This window comes from Pipistrellus hanaki, assembly GCF_964339955.1.
Source record: "Pipistrellus hanaki genome assembly, chromosome: 6".
Taxonomy (NCBI): domain Eukaryota; kingdom Metazoa; phylum Chordata; class Mammalia; order Chiroptera; family Vespertilionidae; genus Pipistrellus; species Pipistrellus hanaki.
Window position 1 is genome coordinate 31799211 of NC_140508.1, and position 17269 is coordinate 31816479.

At 45.1% G+C, this 17269-nt stretch overlaps 1 protein-coding gene across 1 annotated transcript in view; it reads right to left on the reverse strand.

Moving 5' to 3' along the window:
* Positions 1-17269, reverse strand: part of TMC2 (transmembrane channel like 2) — a gene marked incomplete at both ends in the record, with an annotated part of 43203 nt that overhangs the window by 10968 nt on the left and 14966 nt on the right. Inside the window, 9 exons of the mRNA XM_084888413.1 lie at positions 1667-1816; positions 2980-3159; positions 4726-4914; positions 5221-5368; positions 7127-7269; positions 8633-8731; positions 10612-10718; positions 11096-11177; positions 13080-13170. Of these exons, the coding sequence (XP_084744539.1) occupies positions 1667-1816; positions 2980-3159; positions 4726-4914; positions 5221-5368; positions 7127-7269; positions 8633-8731; positions 10612-10718; positions 11096-11177; positions 13080-13170 (1189 nt within the window). The remainder of the gene's footprint in view (positions 1-1666; positions 1817-2979; positions 3160-4725; positions 4915-5220; positions 5369-7126; positions 7270-8632; positions 8732-10611; positions 10719-11095; positions 11178-13079; positions 13171-17269) is intronic.

The window sequence follows — 17269 nt, forward strand, 5'->3', positions numbered from 1 at the left end:
GGGTGTCGAACTCAATCAGAGAAGGGGCCAAAATCTAAAATCCAGCCTAAATCGCGGGCTGAATGGTTTACTGAACATTCATAAACTGACAATGTCATAAACTGACAGTTGAGTGCAGTGATGACAGCGCGGTGCAGGCCACATTGCAAGGCCTGGCGGGCTGGATTTGGCCCGCGGGCCTTGTGTTTGACACATGTGTTCTAAGTAATAGACAACCCAACATGCGTCAGGTCTCCACTCTGTGCAAGATGATGCTCTGGGGCTCAGGCTGGAGGTGGTGGAGGACATAATGCCTCAGACCCATCATTATCAACTAGCTCAGAAAGATACAAACTTTTATCAGTGATGGGAGCAGTGATGGGCATTGAGGGAGGAGGGCAAGAGAGATACCTCCCAAGGATGTGGGGCAGGAAAAGAGAGACTATATGGCAGAATATTTAAAAAGAATCATGTGGCCGAAACCGGTTTGGCTCAGTGGATAGAGCATCGGTCTCTGGACTGAAAGGTCCCAGGTTTGATTCCGGTCAAGGGCATGTACATTGGTTGCGGGCACATCCCCGTTAGGGGGCGTGCAGGAGGCAGCTGATCGATGTCTCTCTCTCATCGATGTTTCTAGCTCTCTATCCCTCTCCCTTCCTCTCTGTTAAATATCAATAAAAATATATTTTAAAAAAAGAATCATGTGGGTAACAAACTCTCTATGGCCTTCTAAAGAGGATTGGTTTTATTGACTTGCAGATTCTTTCTCTGTCACATATTGTGATGAGTTGAATGCAGGAGCTGGGGATGCTCAGTGGCTCTACACCTTGAAGACGAGGAGGATTTGAAGAACATGGGAATCTGGATCGGAGGAGGAAGGGATGGTAAATCTGAGCTCTCCATGAATGCGGTGGGAAGGAAAGGCCTCCAGGACCTCCAAGGGCAAGAACAGATCTTTTTGCCTGCAAGATTTGCAGATGGTGAACTTGGAGGCAGTATTCAATGGAGTGTGTGATGTAATTCCCTCATTCATTGTACTTCATTACCTTTAGTTAATAACACTGTTGTTTGACACTCTATGAGAGTGGGTTCTTCAGGGGACCCATGGAAAAGTAATAAACTCTGCATCTCACTGGGGTGGCTGATGAAGAGAAACCCCATGCAGAGAGCTGGAATTGAGGAAGAGAAGGCAGCAGACCTCTGTGACCTGTGAATATTTTAAGTTCTGCTTGTGAAGGCCAAGAACACTAGGCTTTAAAGTCCGCCCATTGCAAGTTACAGGAATGGTGGTAAAAGTGGATAAAGGGAAATAGCAGTTGTTAATTTTTGAGTCTCTGATAAAAACCATTAATTCTCTTTACAGAAAAATGCACAGATGCACATACACACACATTCCTGAATCCAATTTGTAGGAGTCATTGTTCTCCAGGTGGAGAACCTTAGGATTGCAGTGAAATCTACAGTAAAACTCTAAATAAAGAAAAACAAAAACAAAACCAAAAACTAGATTAGTGAATGAAGCAGATAGAGAAATATATGGATTTTGAAAAAATGGGAAAGTGAAAAAGTGGAATTTTCCTAAGAAATATTGGCTGGACACTTTGGTGGCTTAACAATGGAAACATCGAGAAAAGAATAAAAACAATTGAGAGCAGGGATGACTTTTCAGGAGAGCACAGCTACTCACAATGCCCACGGCTGTCTCCCAGCAGGAGCCGCGGGGCACGTCAGCGGGGTGCAGGGGCGGCCGGGGGACACTCTCGTTCCACCCCGAGGAGTTGTAATAGTTAAACAGAGTCCAGTGAGTGATGTTCTTTATCGTCTCTTCATTAGAAAGCTGGAACAGAAGATGGAGAGGTGGGGCTGGAAGGAACCAGGGATGGCCCAACTATTTCCACAGGAACAATAACTGAAGCCAGCACATGCCAAACCTTACCACCTCCTATAGAGTGATAAGAGCTATGGAAAAATTTCTCTGAGGATAAAGAAAATTCACATCAGACAATGGCAGCCAGAGAAGACTTCCTGGGTAGGCAAAGAGATCTGAGCCTAAACTTCAGGGAGGATTAGTCAACTAGTCAAACATGGGGAGAGGGTGGAAAGAGAGAAGTTTGCTCTGAGGAGGAAATGTGAGGGTTAGGAGGGTGGAGCAGTCTATTGGAGTAGGAGGGAACCAAGAGATGAGGATAGAGCGATGGCCAAGGGCCAGATCCAATTAGTTCCATGCTTAGAACCTTCTTATAGCTTCCCTGTTAGCCTCAGGAAAAAATCCATGCAGCTCAATAATGAGGAGGGAGGGGTAAGGAGCAGGAGCCTCATCATCTGGGCCTTCCCCGGTTTCATTTTTCACTTCTCCCTCTCTACTCTGCTCAGCCATCCTGCAGTTCTCTATTTGCACCTGCTGTTCCCTCTGCTTGTTCCAGTCTCTGCTAAGGTTCCCCAGGGGGTGCTGGAGCCCCTCGAATGCACTGCAGTGCTGTCCTGGGCTTGCCCCAGTGAAGCATATCCTGCAGCATCTGTAATGGATGAGCCTGTCTCCTGGCCCAGAGTGTGAACACCCTTGGTGTGAACACCCAAAGTGTGAACACCCTGCTGTCCCCCGAGGACCTGACACAGAGGACTCCATAACCATTAGGTAAGCAATGAGGAAAGGTTAAGTCAACTATGACATATCATCTCCATGGACACTTACTCGGCGGTAAACACTCAAGGCAGCTATGAAACCATATGGGAAAGGCTGTAGCTAAAATATTGAGTACTAATGGATATGTACAAGATGGGAATAAAGACAACCTAAGAAAAAGACAGCAAAGAACTACAGCAAAATGGTTAATGGTGGCTGTCTTGGGTCATATTCTGGGATTACTTGTTGTTCATTTTCCCCCCCTGAATTTTCCAAAAATGTACTTAACTGATACAAAGCATGCATGAGGAGAGTATTATATCTAAACAAGGAAATTTGGTGGGCCCCGGGGGCTGAGGGGAGTCTGTGGGCTTTACCTTGAGGTGGACGTCATCCATCAGGGCCAAGAGAAACGTGTAGAGATTCCCCAGGAAGAGGGCAAAGATCCGCCCCAGCTGCCACTTCAGCCCGATGCGTGGGTGGTAGTTCTCCAGGTTAGCGATCGTTTCAAACAGAGGGGGACAGAACATCCCAAGCAGGGACATGACAATTTCAACCTGAGAGATCAGCAAAGCATGGGTTACTTGCCTCATCAACATCACTTGGTTGGTCACCATTTCTGCATCCTGAGGGCCCTGCATCTCCTTCTCCTTGTTGTCCCCTCCTCTGCCTCTGGAGATGCCCTGGGGTCTTCACAACTTGCTGTGTGACCCTGGCAAAGGCACCAACATGCCCTGAGCAGTTGGCATATGTCCCACACATCATAATTGCTCTGCAATTGGTTGCCACCATGACTGTTGCTTATTAGTATTGATAAAAAAAAAAAAAAAAAAAAAAAAAAAAAAAAAAAAAAAAGAGGAAACTTTCTTTGAAAAGTAAATGAGTTAACCTAGGGGGCGCTGCTTTGTGTTCTGGAAAGCTCTGAACTAGGTAAGAGTCACGTGATAGCCGTCATCATCTCAGGAGACTGGAGGACAGGAAGCTTATGATTCTGTGGGTCGTTATTTGTTTCTGGGCTTAGCTAGATGGCTCTGCTGTCTCACCTGGATTAATTCATGAGTCTATGGTCAACTGATGGTTGTTGGCTTCATTCACACGTCTGATGGTTGATTGGCTATCACCTGGTGTGATGAGATAACTGGGCCATGTCTCATTACTCAGTAGGCTAGTCTGGACTTATTCATTTTTTAATTTAAAAAAATGTTTTTTATTGATGTCAGAGAGGAAGGGAGAGGGAGAAAGAAACATCAATGATGAGAGACAATTGGCTACCTCCTGCATGCCCCCTACTGGGGATCAAGCCCACCACCTGGGCATGTGCCCTGACCTGGAATTAAACAGTGACCTCCTGGTTCAACCACTGAGCAACACCAGATGGGATGGAATTGTTTAAATCATGGAGGTCTCAGGATTCCCAAGAGAGTAAGTTCCAATTCACAAGCACTTTTCAAATCTGCTTGTCTCATGGTAGCTACTGTCCCATTGGCTAAAGCAAGTCAATGGCCAAACCCAGCTGGATTCAAGGGATGGGGAAAAAGATGCCACCTCTTTGTGGGAGGAAATCACATTGTGAAGAAATATGTATACAAGGGTGGGAAGAATTTGTAACCATTCTGCCAACTACCACAGATGTCAAATTTCCAAAAGATATTTATGAATTCAATATAATCACAATAAAACTTTAATGTGTTTTACTGTGAATCTCCATGAGAAAATCACTCTACCAGATATCAAGACATACCATAAAGCTATGGTTTATGAGTGTGTTATTAGTGCCAGAATAGACAAATAGATCAATGGAATGGAAAAGGAAGCCCAGAAACCTAGCCATGTATTAATAAACACTTGATTTATGACATATGGTACTATAGAGCTGCGAGGAAAGGATCACCTTTTTAACAACTGTGTTTTAAAGCTATCCTGACTGACATGCTAATTAAATCCAGCTCTATCTAGCTTCAGAAACCCAATGGGTGACTCTTAGTTCAAGATGTTTGCACTACTAGACTAGAAAGAGATGTACTTTCACTTTCTAAATCAAGTCTTTAGCTGAATGGCACAGGGACCATTGTAATTTCAGTATTTGCCCCTAATATTCACTTCCATAGAGATGCCCTCCTTACCTCATTCCTTTCATACCAGCTGACGTTCTGCATTTTGGAGAATTCCTGGGATCGCTTCACCACAAAGTAAATGAGGTACCCACTCCCACACAGACAGCAGATGATGAGGAAGTTGGCCAGGACGCGGAGAAATCTTGTCAGGTGAATATTTTCTTCTTTGTTACTTTCTTGTTCATCCACTATTGATTCCTTAATGTGTGAAAATGAGATGTGAGTAACATAAGGCCAGGAGCCAAGAGGAACCACTGTTGGGTTCCTGGGATGGCTTCTTTATGTATTTCTATAAGTGAAATAATATAGAGTGTTGCTATTAAGCACTGTTGCCTTATGGGGAATTATTATAGTTCTTTCCTTTAAGAAAACCCTGTCCAGTGTGGGTCAGTTGTTTGAGCTTTGTCGGGAGCACCAAAGAGTTGCCAGTTCAATTCCCAGTCATGGCACATGCCCAGGGTAGGGTTCGTCCCCCAGGAAGTGGGAACTGCCTGGGGTGGCTACCTTGAAGCTGGTGGTGATGGAGGCATATTTGTTGTCGGCCGTCTCTGAATTGCCGATCAGGTAGTCCCAGCTGGTGAACATCTTGAAGCTGAATGTGAAGTTATCACTCTCCCCCTCGCTGGTGCTGCCCTGGGTGTTGCTGGCCATCCTGTAGGGGGCACATCACTGGTGTTATATCTGCCCTGTCTTTACTGTGGCAGCCCAAGGGAACCGTGGCCTGAGCCATCCTTGGGCACAGGTAGCAGATATCCGAGGAAGGGAATGAACCATGCAGGTATTCGGGCCAAGAGAGATCGGATTTGGGGCACTTTCCCTTCAAATTCAGAGTCCCCTGTGAGGACCTATGGTGTCAGTTGTGTAATCAGAAGCCTGCAGGACACTGAGCCATGCTTTTTACCCCAATGTCTGATTTCCTGTGGCTTGATTTGCCTGCAAATGTTTCAGAACTCTGTTCTCACAGAGAAACAGCCTCTTCTAATTTGTCTATTTTCTTCAAGAGAAAATGTATTTTTTTTCTGATGTAAAATCCAATAAGCCTTGAGACAGCTGGTACTGCACCCAGGTAACACAGACATCCTTTTCTTAAAGCACCTTGGACCTGCCTTGTTACCCACATATTTCATCCCACCCTGTCTGCAACCGCTCTTTGTGGAGTCTTTCTGTGAGAATCGCAAAATTCAGAGCAGGGGCTCTATCAGACATTGTGTGTGTGTGTGTGTGTGTGTGTGTGTGTGTGTGTGTATGTGTGTGTGTGTGTGGAGATGGAAGGTGGGGAGTAAGAGTGCACTCTCTTTAATTCTATCTTACATGCTGGCTTTGGGATTTGCTATTTCAGGAGCTTGGTCGGCTTAGTTAACTTTTGGTTCATCAGAGAAACATTTCGTATCCTTATACTTACCTGGATAATTGCAGGGGAAAACGTAACCACATGAGGCCAAGAATAAATCCAAGCCTGTCTCCTTGTTTTTTGTGTTTTTCCTCCCTGTTGCTTGATAGAGCTGGGCAGCCACATGTTACCTCACAGACTCTGTTGTGTGCTGGGCAGGCTCTCATGAACGGTAGCATTTTCCGTTTAAGGATTCTAATTAGGCTTCGAGAGTTCTCTACTCCTTTTCTGCAGACTCAGCTACCCCTGCTCTTCTGGGAAAGTGACCCTTTGTGGCCCTGCCGAAGGTCCTGGTGGTCAGATGTACATAGGAGACTGTGACACCCCACCCTGCACCCGCCTTTACTGAGTGGGGTCCTCTAACTAAGAAGAAGGCAGTTCATGAGATGGGTAAACATTTCTTTAGAAAGTATGGATTAAGAACCACAGACATGATTAAGACAAAATTAAGTACCAAGTCCACTTCTGAACATGGAGACAGGTGGAGTCGGGGCCAGTGAGGACACCATACTTTCATTTAGGCATATTGTTTATATCACCATAAGTACCAGGCTGGATTCCTACATGCAAGCTAGAGGTATAGAGGCACAGAAGAGTTTTTTAGAGAAAGCTGAGCTCTGGGGGAAGCAAAAACATGTCTTGCAAACTTCTCTAGTCTTACCTTACTCAGTACCATACAACCCACAGTGGCCTTTGGCAGTTCCTGGAATTCACTAGGCTATTTCCTACCTCAGGGCCTTTGCACATGCTCCTCTTTTGTCTAAAATGCTGTGCCCCAGACTTTCAGTGTGGGTGGCAGTTCTCAGCCGCATCTAAAGGAGTTTCTATCCCATTTCACAGAACTTCTCACATTACCCTGTTTACCTTCTATACAGCACACGAAAATCTGCCTTTGCTTTATTTATTTTGGTTTTCTGTCTAAATCCCCCACAAGAAGGTAAGTGGGCACAGAGTGGCTGTGGGAGTAGGATGTCTGTATGAAGAAAATGAAAAACCTGTAAATAAGATGGTCATACTTACGATCTAATGACAATCATCAGGCTATAGCCGAACACGCTGACCCCCACCATAAAGTAAGCCATGGGCAGTCTGTACCTCAGCCACCCGATGGTCCGCTGGTCATTGTAGTAGCCATAGAAGAGAGCGGAGTATTTAATGTAGCCCTGTGGGACAGCAAACCCAAATGCTCTGGGTCTGTAAGCTCAGCGCGGTCATCAGACACTTCCATTCTACCAGGCTTTCTTTCTCAGGGGCTTAGCGGGAGTCTGAGGGGAGGAAGGAAGAGTTCTGGACACTCTTGTTCTTCCCTTCACTTCCCCCAATGGCTTCCAAGTCTATCCATGTCTCCCCCTCTTTTCTTTCTTCATTCTCTCTATTTCTCCATTATACAGAGTGCAGAGATATAGGACAGTGAGGAGAGTGTGGTTTACATTGGGGAAAAGACTAGGAATAAGGTGTGTGTGTGTGAGTGTGTGTGTGCGTGCACATGCACATGCACAAATAGCTCCAAATTCTTAACCTGAGCATGAGACCCTGAGCAAAGGCAGGGAAGCACCAAAAGTATGTGATGCATCCAGGGACTTTCCCCCAAACTCGATAACATTGGGGCATAAAGTGTGAGGTCTTAGGTAGAAAAGGGGCTGAAGAAGTAGGGAACAGCCAAACAAGATTATGAATAGTTCTTTTGTAAACCCAATTCAGAACACTGGGTTTTATTCCATTTGGGAGTGGGAATAAGTGACTATTGGAGGTAGGGAAGATAGGGTCAGGCTTGCATTGTAAAAAGATCGCTCTGGCAACAGAGGGAATGGAGACTGAAGGAGCCAAGCCAAGGCAGAGAGCAGAGGTAGAAGATTCCAACTGTGGTTCTGGTGTCTGGATGGCAGATGCAAAGTAAGGGGTACTGATAAGGACTCATCAATGCCCAGGGCAGGGCATAGAGATGTAGTGGGGTGTTATTCAAAGGAAAGGTAAGGGGGATGGAAAATGAGGGACCAATTCTAGAAATATTTCGTAGATTGCATGTGTTGGGGGGAGAGGGGTGGGTAAGAGGGAGAAGTATTGGGTAACTTAATGATTGGATGAACCATGGTTCCAATAAAAGAGATGGGGAAAAGGTGTGTGTTTGGTTAAATAGATGTTGGAATTTATGGAACAATAGGACATTCACTTGAAGATGCCCTGTCACACTTAGGGGAAGGCTGCAACAGTAAAAGACTTGGGGTGTTCTTGTGGGCACAGGGAGAGAGAATGGTGTTGTAGATCCGCTTACACTGATATAGCAGAATGAGGGGAGCAGTGTTCTCATGGGGGCTCATGTCCATCAGCATGTGTGCCTGCACAGAGGAGCCCAGGAAGGGGACCGAGGAGGACATAGTTGGCTGCCTCGTTTTGCATAGTGCTGGAATTCTATTTGATAAAGCACTGGGTTTTCAATAATCAAATGCAGCATGTCTTGTGTATTCATGCAGTTTTTAGAGTTCACAATCATGAAACAGAAGTTCATTGGCATGTTGGCAATGGTACCTCAAAATCCCAGAGGACGGAAAAATCCATGGCTCTTTCTTCCTCCGCCCGCGGCACTGTCTTTCTGGGTATGCTCCCATAGGGCATGCCCATCAGGACCTTGTAGGGACAGGAGGATGCAATTATATGTGGAGAAAATACAAACACGCCGAGACTTCCCTTCTCAGAACAGGCACACCCGTTGTCTTCTTTAAATGACATCAGTCATGTTCCTGATTTTACAGGTAGCACACACTTATTGTGGAAAATGTGAAAAAGCCCAACCACTTGGGTAAGCATCGACTTATAAACCAGGAGGTCATAGTTCAACTCCCGGTCAGGCCACATGCCTGGGTTTCGGGCTGGATCTCCAGCCTGGGCCATGCAGGAGGCAGCCAATCAATGATTCCCTCTCCTCATGGATGCTTCTGTCTCTCTCCCACTCCCTTCCTCTCTGACATGAATAAAAATAAGTTAAAAATGTGAAAAAGTAGAGAAGAGCATTTTATCTACCACCTCCCCATCTTATTAGGAAAAAAAACCCCTACCTCAATGTCCTTAAATTTACTCAACTTCTTTATGAACCACTGCATTGCCAATGATGTCGTATAGGCCCACAGCGTTTTTATGTGCTCTCTTCTCATGGGCATAAATTCATTTGGAATAAAAAATAAAAAAAAAAAGCTCCCGGGAAGAAAGTAAAAGCTCTGTGAAGGTAAATTTCCCCAGTGGCTTCTGGGAAAACTGACACTTCCTTGGCTATGGAGGGGTCAAATGAAACTTCTGGTTGACCTCTGGCAATATTTCTCCCCTGGAAGAACCAGGCCTGGTGGAAGAGCGTCTGTACACTCGCTAGAAAATTTAAAATCCTTATTTCTAGGTTGGAGAGTAATACTGGCTTAAGGATATACATAGGACTAAGTGGACTCATAACCCTGGGTTTCCAGGTATGTGTATAAAAGAGTATAAAGGCCAGTTGATGACATATTTGTCAGTACACTTGTAAGTTATGTAGAGAAGAATTCAGTGGTTTTATTAATAGTGTAACACTTCTTTGCTACCAAGCACTATTATAATACATCATCAACCACTTCCAACTAATCTGGTTTAATTCATATTACATGGAAGTCCTTTTAATCTCCTAATAAACTGACATGCAGAGAAGTTAGAATTGACTTCATATACTCATGGAACCAGCTATAGCAAAATAGGGATCAATAAACTGTCATAGAACCCATTAATAAACACTAAATGTAGACAGATAGTTACGGGAAAGTTTCTGACGTGAATCCACGTGTGTACCCAGCACCAGCACCAAACAGCTCAGGCAGGACCATAGCAATTCGGGTGCTCGATGCTTAGTGGACCAGAGGCATTGTTGGAAAAGATCTGAGGTCCACACTCTGAAGACCTGGGATCTCATCACCCCAAATTTACTGTGTAGCTCTGCACAAGGCACTTATTCCTTTTTTTGTTTCTCAGATGCTCATTGATAGGCAAGGATCTGTCTATATTCATGATAGGATGATATTTGAAAGAATAGTGAGGAGCACTAGTCAAATCCAATGTTTGTTTGTTTTTGTAATAAATTATGATATAATGCATTCTATCCCCCTCACCCCTCTCTTTTTTTTTTTCAGGGTAAAAGAAAAAGGAAAAAAAAAAAACCTCACTGAGATATTAATTATCCACTGATCTTAAAGTAAAATGAGAGGTAGAAAAATATAGAGTCCACATCTTAATTCAGAAGTATTTTGGTTTCTTTCTTTCTTTTTTCTTTTCTTTTCTTTTCTTTTCTTTTCTTTCTTTCTTTCTTTCTTTCTTTCTTTCTTTCTTTCTTTCTTTTATTTTTAAACTGAGCTATCTGGGCAATTGATGTGAGTATAGAATCTAAAATGAATGACTGATTCTTTGTAAAACAGAAAGTATTTAATATAAACGAAGATGGTGGTGATGATAAGCCTGAACACTATCCAAAGATATAAGAAGTCCTTTCTTACCTCTGGGATTATGACTAGCCCAAATATTAAGCCAAAAAGGACAAGGTTAACACCATACATCCATCGCAGGAAGATGAAATATGAAGCCACCGAAGAACCAAAGTGACCTGGAGAGAGAAACGATGGCGGGGGGGGGGGGGGGGGTGTCAGTGTTGCTGGAGGAGGATGTTAACACTATTGAGCACGCTTTGTGTGTGCTGAATCTAATTTTCACATCAGTCTGTGGCATGGACATCCTGACCGCCATTTTCTTTTTCTAAATAAGTAACGTGAGGCTCTAAGAGCTTAATGGATCTGCCTAACCTCCCAGAATCAGAAAGTGAAGAAATACATTTCCAATCTTTGTCTGGCTATTCCGTAGCCGGCTCTTCTTCCCAGTACGACAGCATCTACAATAATCTAATCAGCGGGACAAGAACACAATCCCAGCCCTTGAAAAACTCTTCAGTAAACCAGCTAAAAACAGGGACACCAAGATACTCACTTTCAATGTCCTTGATCTTCATTTCCCAGGGAATACACTGAGTCTTGAAATTATCAAAGTCTCTCTTAAACTTGATCCATTTCTGAAATTAGACAGTTAATACCCTCAGTTCATTAACATGTTGCCTTGTGCCTTGGAGGGGGATGCTGGAGGTGCACGATGATGTTGACATGTCAACATGGGGTCGACATGCGGGTGAGGCACCACCTTGGAGTCGGTGAGCCCAGGCTGCCAGAGGTGGATGCTAAGTCTTCACGTTCAGTCGGGTGTGGAGTGAGGGAGAAGGCAGGGCACCACAATACCTTGCATTTGTCTACAGGGCTGATAAAACTCCAGGTTTGAACAATTTATATGTGAAGTTAGAAATTTTGTATAGAATTTCTGATTTGGGGAATCAAATGGGTTAACAACCTTTAGATACAACTTCCTTTACCTTAAAACAGTGGGAAAAAGAAATCTTACAACTCTCCCAGCCAAGTGCCTAAGTTTGATAGGAATTGTTGCTAAACCATGATGCTGATGGGACTGGTAGAGGCCTCAGCCCATGGCTTCCCATTCTTCTCCTGGTGAAATAACAGCTTGTTTTTTGTTTTTGTTTTTTTTCTGAAGAAAAGGAAAGCATCACACCCCTTTTCACAGACTCTTCCCAGTTCCAATACTCAGTTTGTACCAGTTAGAAACCTCAGTAGCGGCCTGTCTGATGGCTGGATAAAAAGTTTTCAACTCTTCAGGGCGCTGCTTTCCAGCAACCCTAGCTCCTGGAAATAAATCCATTTGGAATTTTTAAAATTCATAGAAAACAGCGAAGAGGTAGTAGGGAAAAGCTCCTCAGATCAGTGTCTATTATTACTGAGAACGTGTCTCCTCAGAACTTGTCTATGAAGGAAATGAGATTTTCCTTTGTAAATTCACTGAGGATGAAGGAGATTTTGTCTGAAGGAATCAGGCTGCCAGACTTGAAGGCTTTGACCATACCCTAATTGGATGACTACTTACTAAGGAAGGAAACCATCCATCAGAAGAGAGAGAAGAGGGGGCTCATAGGGATAGACTGGGGGATAAGGCAAAGGTATCCCTAAGACGGGAAGGGAGGGCTGTGGGGAATGGCCGGTGGTGGACATGGGGCACTTCAGTCCCATTGCTTCACCTATTTTTCTTAGTCATGATTCTGTGCTCAGAAATCATCTTTGGCTTATTTGGCTTCCTGTGTAGGTCTGTTTATAAGAGAGCATTATCCCACCACCTGGGCTCTGAGTATTTTGGTGCTATGGCAGTAATTTTTCATTGCAAATTAATAGATTAGAATTGGGATTATGGTTTAGCTTTCTGCAGAACTAACTCTACTGGAAAGGAAAAAAAAAAAAAAAAAAAAAAAAAAAAGGCATTCCTGATATGGACTTCAGGTTTTCTAGTTCTTGTATCAGTTATTTCTCCTTGTGAATGAATAATCCAGTGTCTGGTTTTATATATCAGTCTCATAAGCTTTATTAATGTGAGTCCTCCCCCAAGGTGGATCTCCTGTCAGGTTGCTGATAAAATCAGTACAAAATATAGGCTTGCAAGACTGAGGCCAATAGGAGTAATGAATGCTGCCAGGCGAGGCCCTTGGAGACACAGTTGGTCTCTTGGCAACCATCCGACAGCCCCTCAAGGCTGTAGGCATCTTGGCCTGAAAAGGGATGCCCTAGAGGTGGAGCAGAGGCAGAGGGAGGCCCGGAGAAGCTCTGCATCAGAGCTCTCTATCCTACGGGGCTGGGGTGTGGGCAGGAGAAGACCTGGCACATCCTTCCTCAGAGCTCTGTGAGATGGTAGCTGCTGCCCTGGGACTGGGTTATTCATTGTGACTTCCATCTTGCTCACCAGCTATATAGTCAACTGGACCTCACACTCAGGATTCTGGGGGAGCAGGACACAAATGGTGAGGCTGGGAGGTGCCTGGGATAGTCACCCAAGCTCAGAAGTTTGCAGCCTCTGCAACACACACCTTAGTCATCAGCATCTTATAGGCGTAGAGTCGCCTGCCTTTCCCTTTTCCCAAGGCTCCTTCATACTTCTCCACAAATTCTTGGGCCTCCCTGGTTGGAAAAAAAGAGGCGGGATCAGGAATTACTTAACACCCAACCAAAAAAAATCTGAACTATGAGGGTGTCTACGTGGCAGAAAGCTGTGTTTTTATACTGCTTGTGGAGTATGATGTAAGTTTCATGAATGAAAGGTATTTTGTCTGTTTAGTCCCTGAAATTTCCCAAATGCAAGCACAGTGCTTGCTTCAGGGTAGGCACCTGAGGCAGAATTTTGGCCCCCATGACCTTCATCCCCTGGTGGTACATTCATGAGTGGCAAAAGGGATTTTGTAGGTATAATATTACTGACTTTAAAATAGGAACATTGCTGCCCTTGCTGGTTTGGCTCAGTGGACAGAGTGTTGGCCTGTGGACTCTAGGGTCCTGGGTTTGATTCTGGTCAAGGGCATATGCCTGGGTTGTGGGCTCCATCCCCAGTAAGGGGCATGCAGGAGGCAGCCAACAATGATTCTTTCTCATCATTGATGTTTCTCCCTCTCCTCTCCCTTCCTCTCTGAAATCAATTAAAAAATATCCTATATAATAAAAGTTTAGTATGCTAAGTGTCTGGTCATCCTGTTGGCCATTCAACCAATCAAAGTGTAATTTGCTAATGATGTGCTAAGGCCGCTCAACTGTTTGCTATTATGTGCACTGACCACCAGGGGGCAGACTCTCTGACCAATAGGTTAGTTTTCTGCTGGGTTCCGGCCCATCAGGACTGAGCAAGATGGGCTGGACACACCCTGGAGCCCTCCAGGTTCTCTCCCTGGCTGGCCAACCTCCCATGTCCCTCTCCAGCCCCGATTGTCCTCACCAGCTTCAGCACACCACCCCAGAATATTTAATGTATCTAATCTTCCCTGGATGTTCACTCACTCATTCAACATTCATGCACTTCACAAATATCTCCTGATCACTGTATTGTTTTCTATTGCGTCTGTAACAAATGACTACAAGCTTAACAGTTTCAGACAGCACTCATTTGTTAGCTCACACTTCAGTCAGAGGCCCAGCACAGCGTGGCTGGATTCTCTGCTCAGGTCTCACTGGACTAAAATCAAGGTATCAGTAGGGCTGCAGTTCCCATCTCAGGCTCTGGGTCCTCTTCCAAGCTCACTGGCTTTTGGCAGATTCAGTTCCTTCTCTTGCTTTTCATGTGGGGTCCCAGCAACAGAGAGTCAGAAATTCTCCTGCTTCTAATTTCCTTGACTTTCCCTTCTGCCACATCTCTCTCTGACTCTTCTACCTTCCTCCTATTTTTAAGGGCTCACATGATTACATTGGACCCTTCCAGATAATCCAAAATCATGTCCCTATTTAATATATATGTATATTTTGTTGATTTCAGAAATGAAGGGAGAAGGAGAGAAAGATAGAAATATAAGTGATGAGAGAAAATCCTTGATCAGCTGTCTCCTTCATGTCCCCCCCAGTCCCCTCAACCTCCAACTGGGGATTGAGCCTGCAACCCGGGCATGTGCCCTGACAAGGAAGGGAATAGAATCATAACCTCCTGGTTCATAGGTCAAAGCTCAACCTCGGAGCCACACCAGCTGGGCTATGTTCCTTTTATATACTAGTATACTAATACACACACACACACACACACACACATACACACTAGAGGCCCAGTGCACAAAATTAGTGCGCTCAGGGCAGGGGAGGGGTTGTCACTCAGCCTGGATTGCAAGAGGGCACAGGCCAGGCCAAATGATCCCACCAGTGCATGATCGGGGATGGTGAGGAACCATGGAAGGGTTCCAGGGTGTGTCTGGCCCATCTTGCCCAGTCCTGATCAGTCAGACCTGAGCTGCAAGCTAATCTAATGATTGGAGTGTCTGCCTTCTGGTGGTGAGTGTGTGTCATAGTGACTGGTTGAACAGTTGAACCAATGTTTGGACACTTAGCACATTAGGCTTTTATTATATAGAATTTAGGTTAATCCTCACACAAGAATATTTTTTCCATTGACTTTTTAGAGCGAATGGAAGGGAGGGACCGAGAGAAACATTGATGTGAGAGAGACACATCAACAGTTGCTTCCCAAACACATCCTGACTGGGGCCAGAGATTGAGCCTGCAACTGAGGTACATGCTCTTGACTGGAATTGAACCTGCAACCCTTCTGTCTGCAGGCTGACACTCCAACCACTGAGCAAAACCAGCTTATGGCCCCCACCTGAATTTTGTTACTAGGGGTGGGGGTGGGGCTGCTGTTTTGTTTGTGGGGTTTGCCTGGAATAGGGTTGTTATTGTCTGTTTTCTGTCTTGCCAGGCTGTCCCTTTTCTGGTCCTTTGGCCAGAAAAAGCAGGCCTTTCTTCAGGAATTTTTTTGTCTATGTTGGTGTTGCTAGATTTCCAACCTCTCCAGCCTGGGTACATAGGCAAAAAGAAAGAAAGAAATCGTGGAACTCAATGCCCTGGCATTTCTTTGGTCCTGAGGTCCTTAGCCAGTCTGTGTTCATCTCTGCACCTCACAGAGTCTCTCACGTTTGCTTTGCATGCAAACATCCAAGGTTTTAGTTGTACGGAGTGGGTATGTCTGCTCCATCCTCCTGGAAGGGCAATTCATCTCTCAGAAGAAAGCAAGCAATTTGGATAACTGTCTAATCACCAGGCTCCTGACAAAGCTGAGGGACAGCTGGTACATATTGTTATGATTACAGCAGCCATTCCTGACGTGTGGGCACTAGGTGTTCTATTGCCAATATCACAGCCACCGTGTGTCATTATTAACCAAGTCCATTCATAATGCCTTTTCTCATTCATCTTTGTCCTCATCCTTATGTTGCAGGACTCAACATAGTGTCTGGCACAAGAGCCATTCAAGTTTTAATAATAATAATAACAACTATTAATTAATTGCATATCATGTGCCGGGCATTTTAAATAAATATTTTGAATTTGTCAGAAAAACTCTACGAGGTAGATATTATTATTCCTATTTTACAAGTGAAGAGTGTGAGGCTCAGAGGGGTTAAAGAAAGGAAACCAGACTGAGAGGGATTAACCGGCCAAAGCCACCCCGATGTGGCAGAGGTGTGAATGCAGGCTTGCCCCAATTCACTGCTTATTGCTCCTCATGCCTGGTTGTTGATGATCTACAACAACTATGCCCAGGTCAGCCAGCTGCCTGAGCGGCCAGAGGCTGTGGCCCCTACACCACTGCTTCTATTATAAAAAAAGAGAATATAGTCAGGGAATGCTATCTGCTGTCAAAGAGTTCACCACCAGGAGAGGAAACCATACAGGAGGCAGAGGGGTGCATTCTAGAATGTCTAGTGATTCTGAAGAGGTAACTACAAAGTAAGAACGCAGGTTCTAGAGCCTGGATGCCTGAGTTCAAATCCTGATCAGGCCACTTAACTCACTGTGTGACTTTGGGCAAATTACTCAATTGCTCCGTGTCTCCGTTTGCTCATCAGTAAATCGGGGACAATGATAGTAGTCTCCTACCCCACAGGGTGGTTATGAGGATTACATGAATTGGGACCCATATAGCATTCAGGCCAGTGCCTGGCACATAGAAAGAGCTCAGTACCTGTTGGCTATGTATAAAAGAAAGAGCATTAGAAGTTGGATCAGATTTGGTTCTGCAAACAAGAGCATTGAGTCCAATGAGAGGCAGTGCCTGGGCATCGGAACAGCAGTAAGCACCTCGGCTTGACTGTGGGGAGGGGCAATGGGACTTGGCTGCACAGGAGACAGTTGGTCTGAGTCTTACAGGTGAGTAGAGGTAGCCTTGGGCTGGCAGAAAGCAGAAACCTAGAAGAGGCACTGGCTGGAGTGGAGCCCCAGAGGCTGGAGCCTTAGACGTGAGTCTGGGATAAGGAGTCTTGGAGAGGGAAGAGAAAGGAAGGAGGTCTGGAGGGAGGAGACCACGGTGCGCTGGGGAGGCCTGCCCCGTGAGCAAGTGAGAGAGACAACTCTTTCCAGCTTCTCAGGACTCAGTCACTTCCCACCCCCGCCAAGGGCGGGAACTCTCCCTCCTGCCTGGAGGGGGTGTCAGACTTCTCCTGGGGCAGCTGAGCAGCCCTGGGGGATTTTCATGGCCCTGAGACCTCCTGCCAGCTGGGGATCTCATTTCCATAAGCATCAAGGTGCTCTC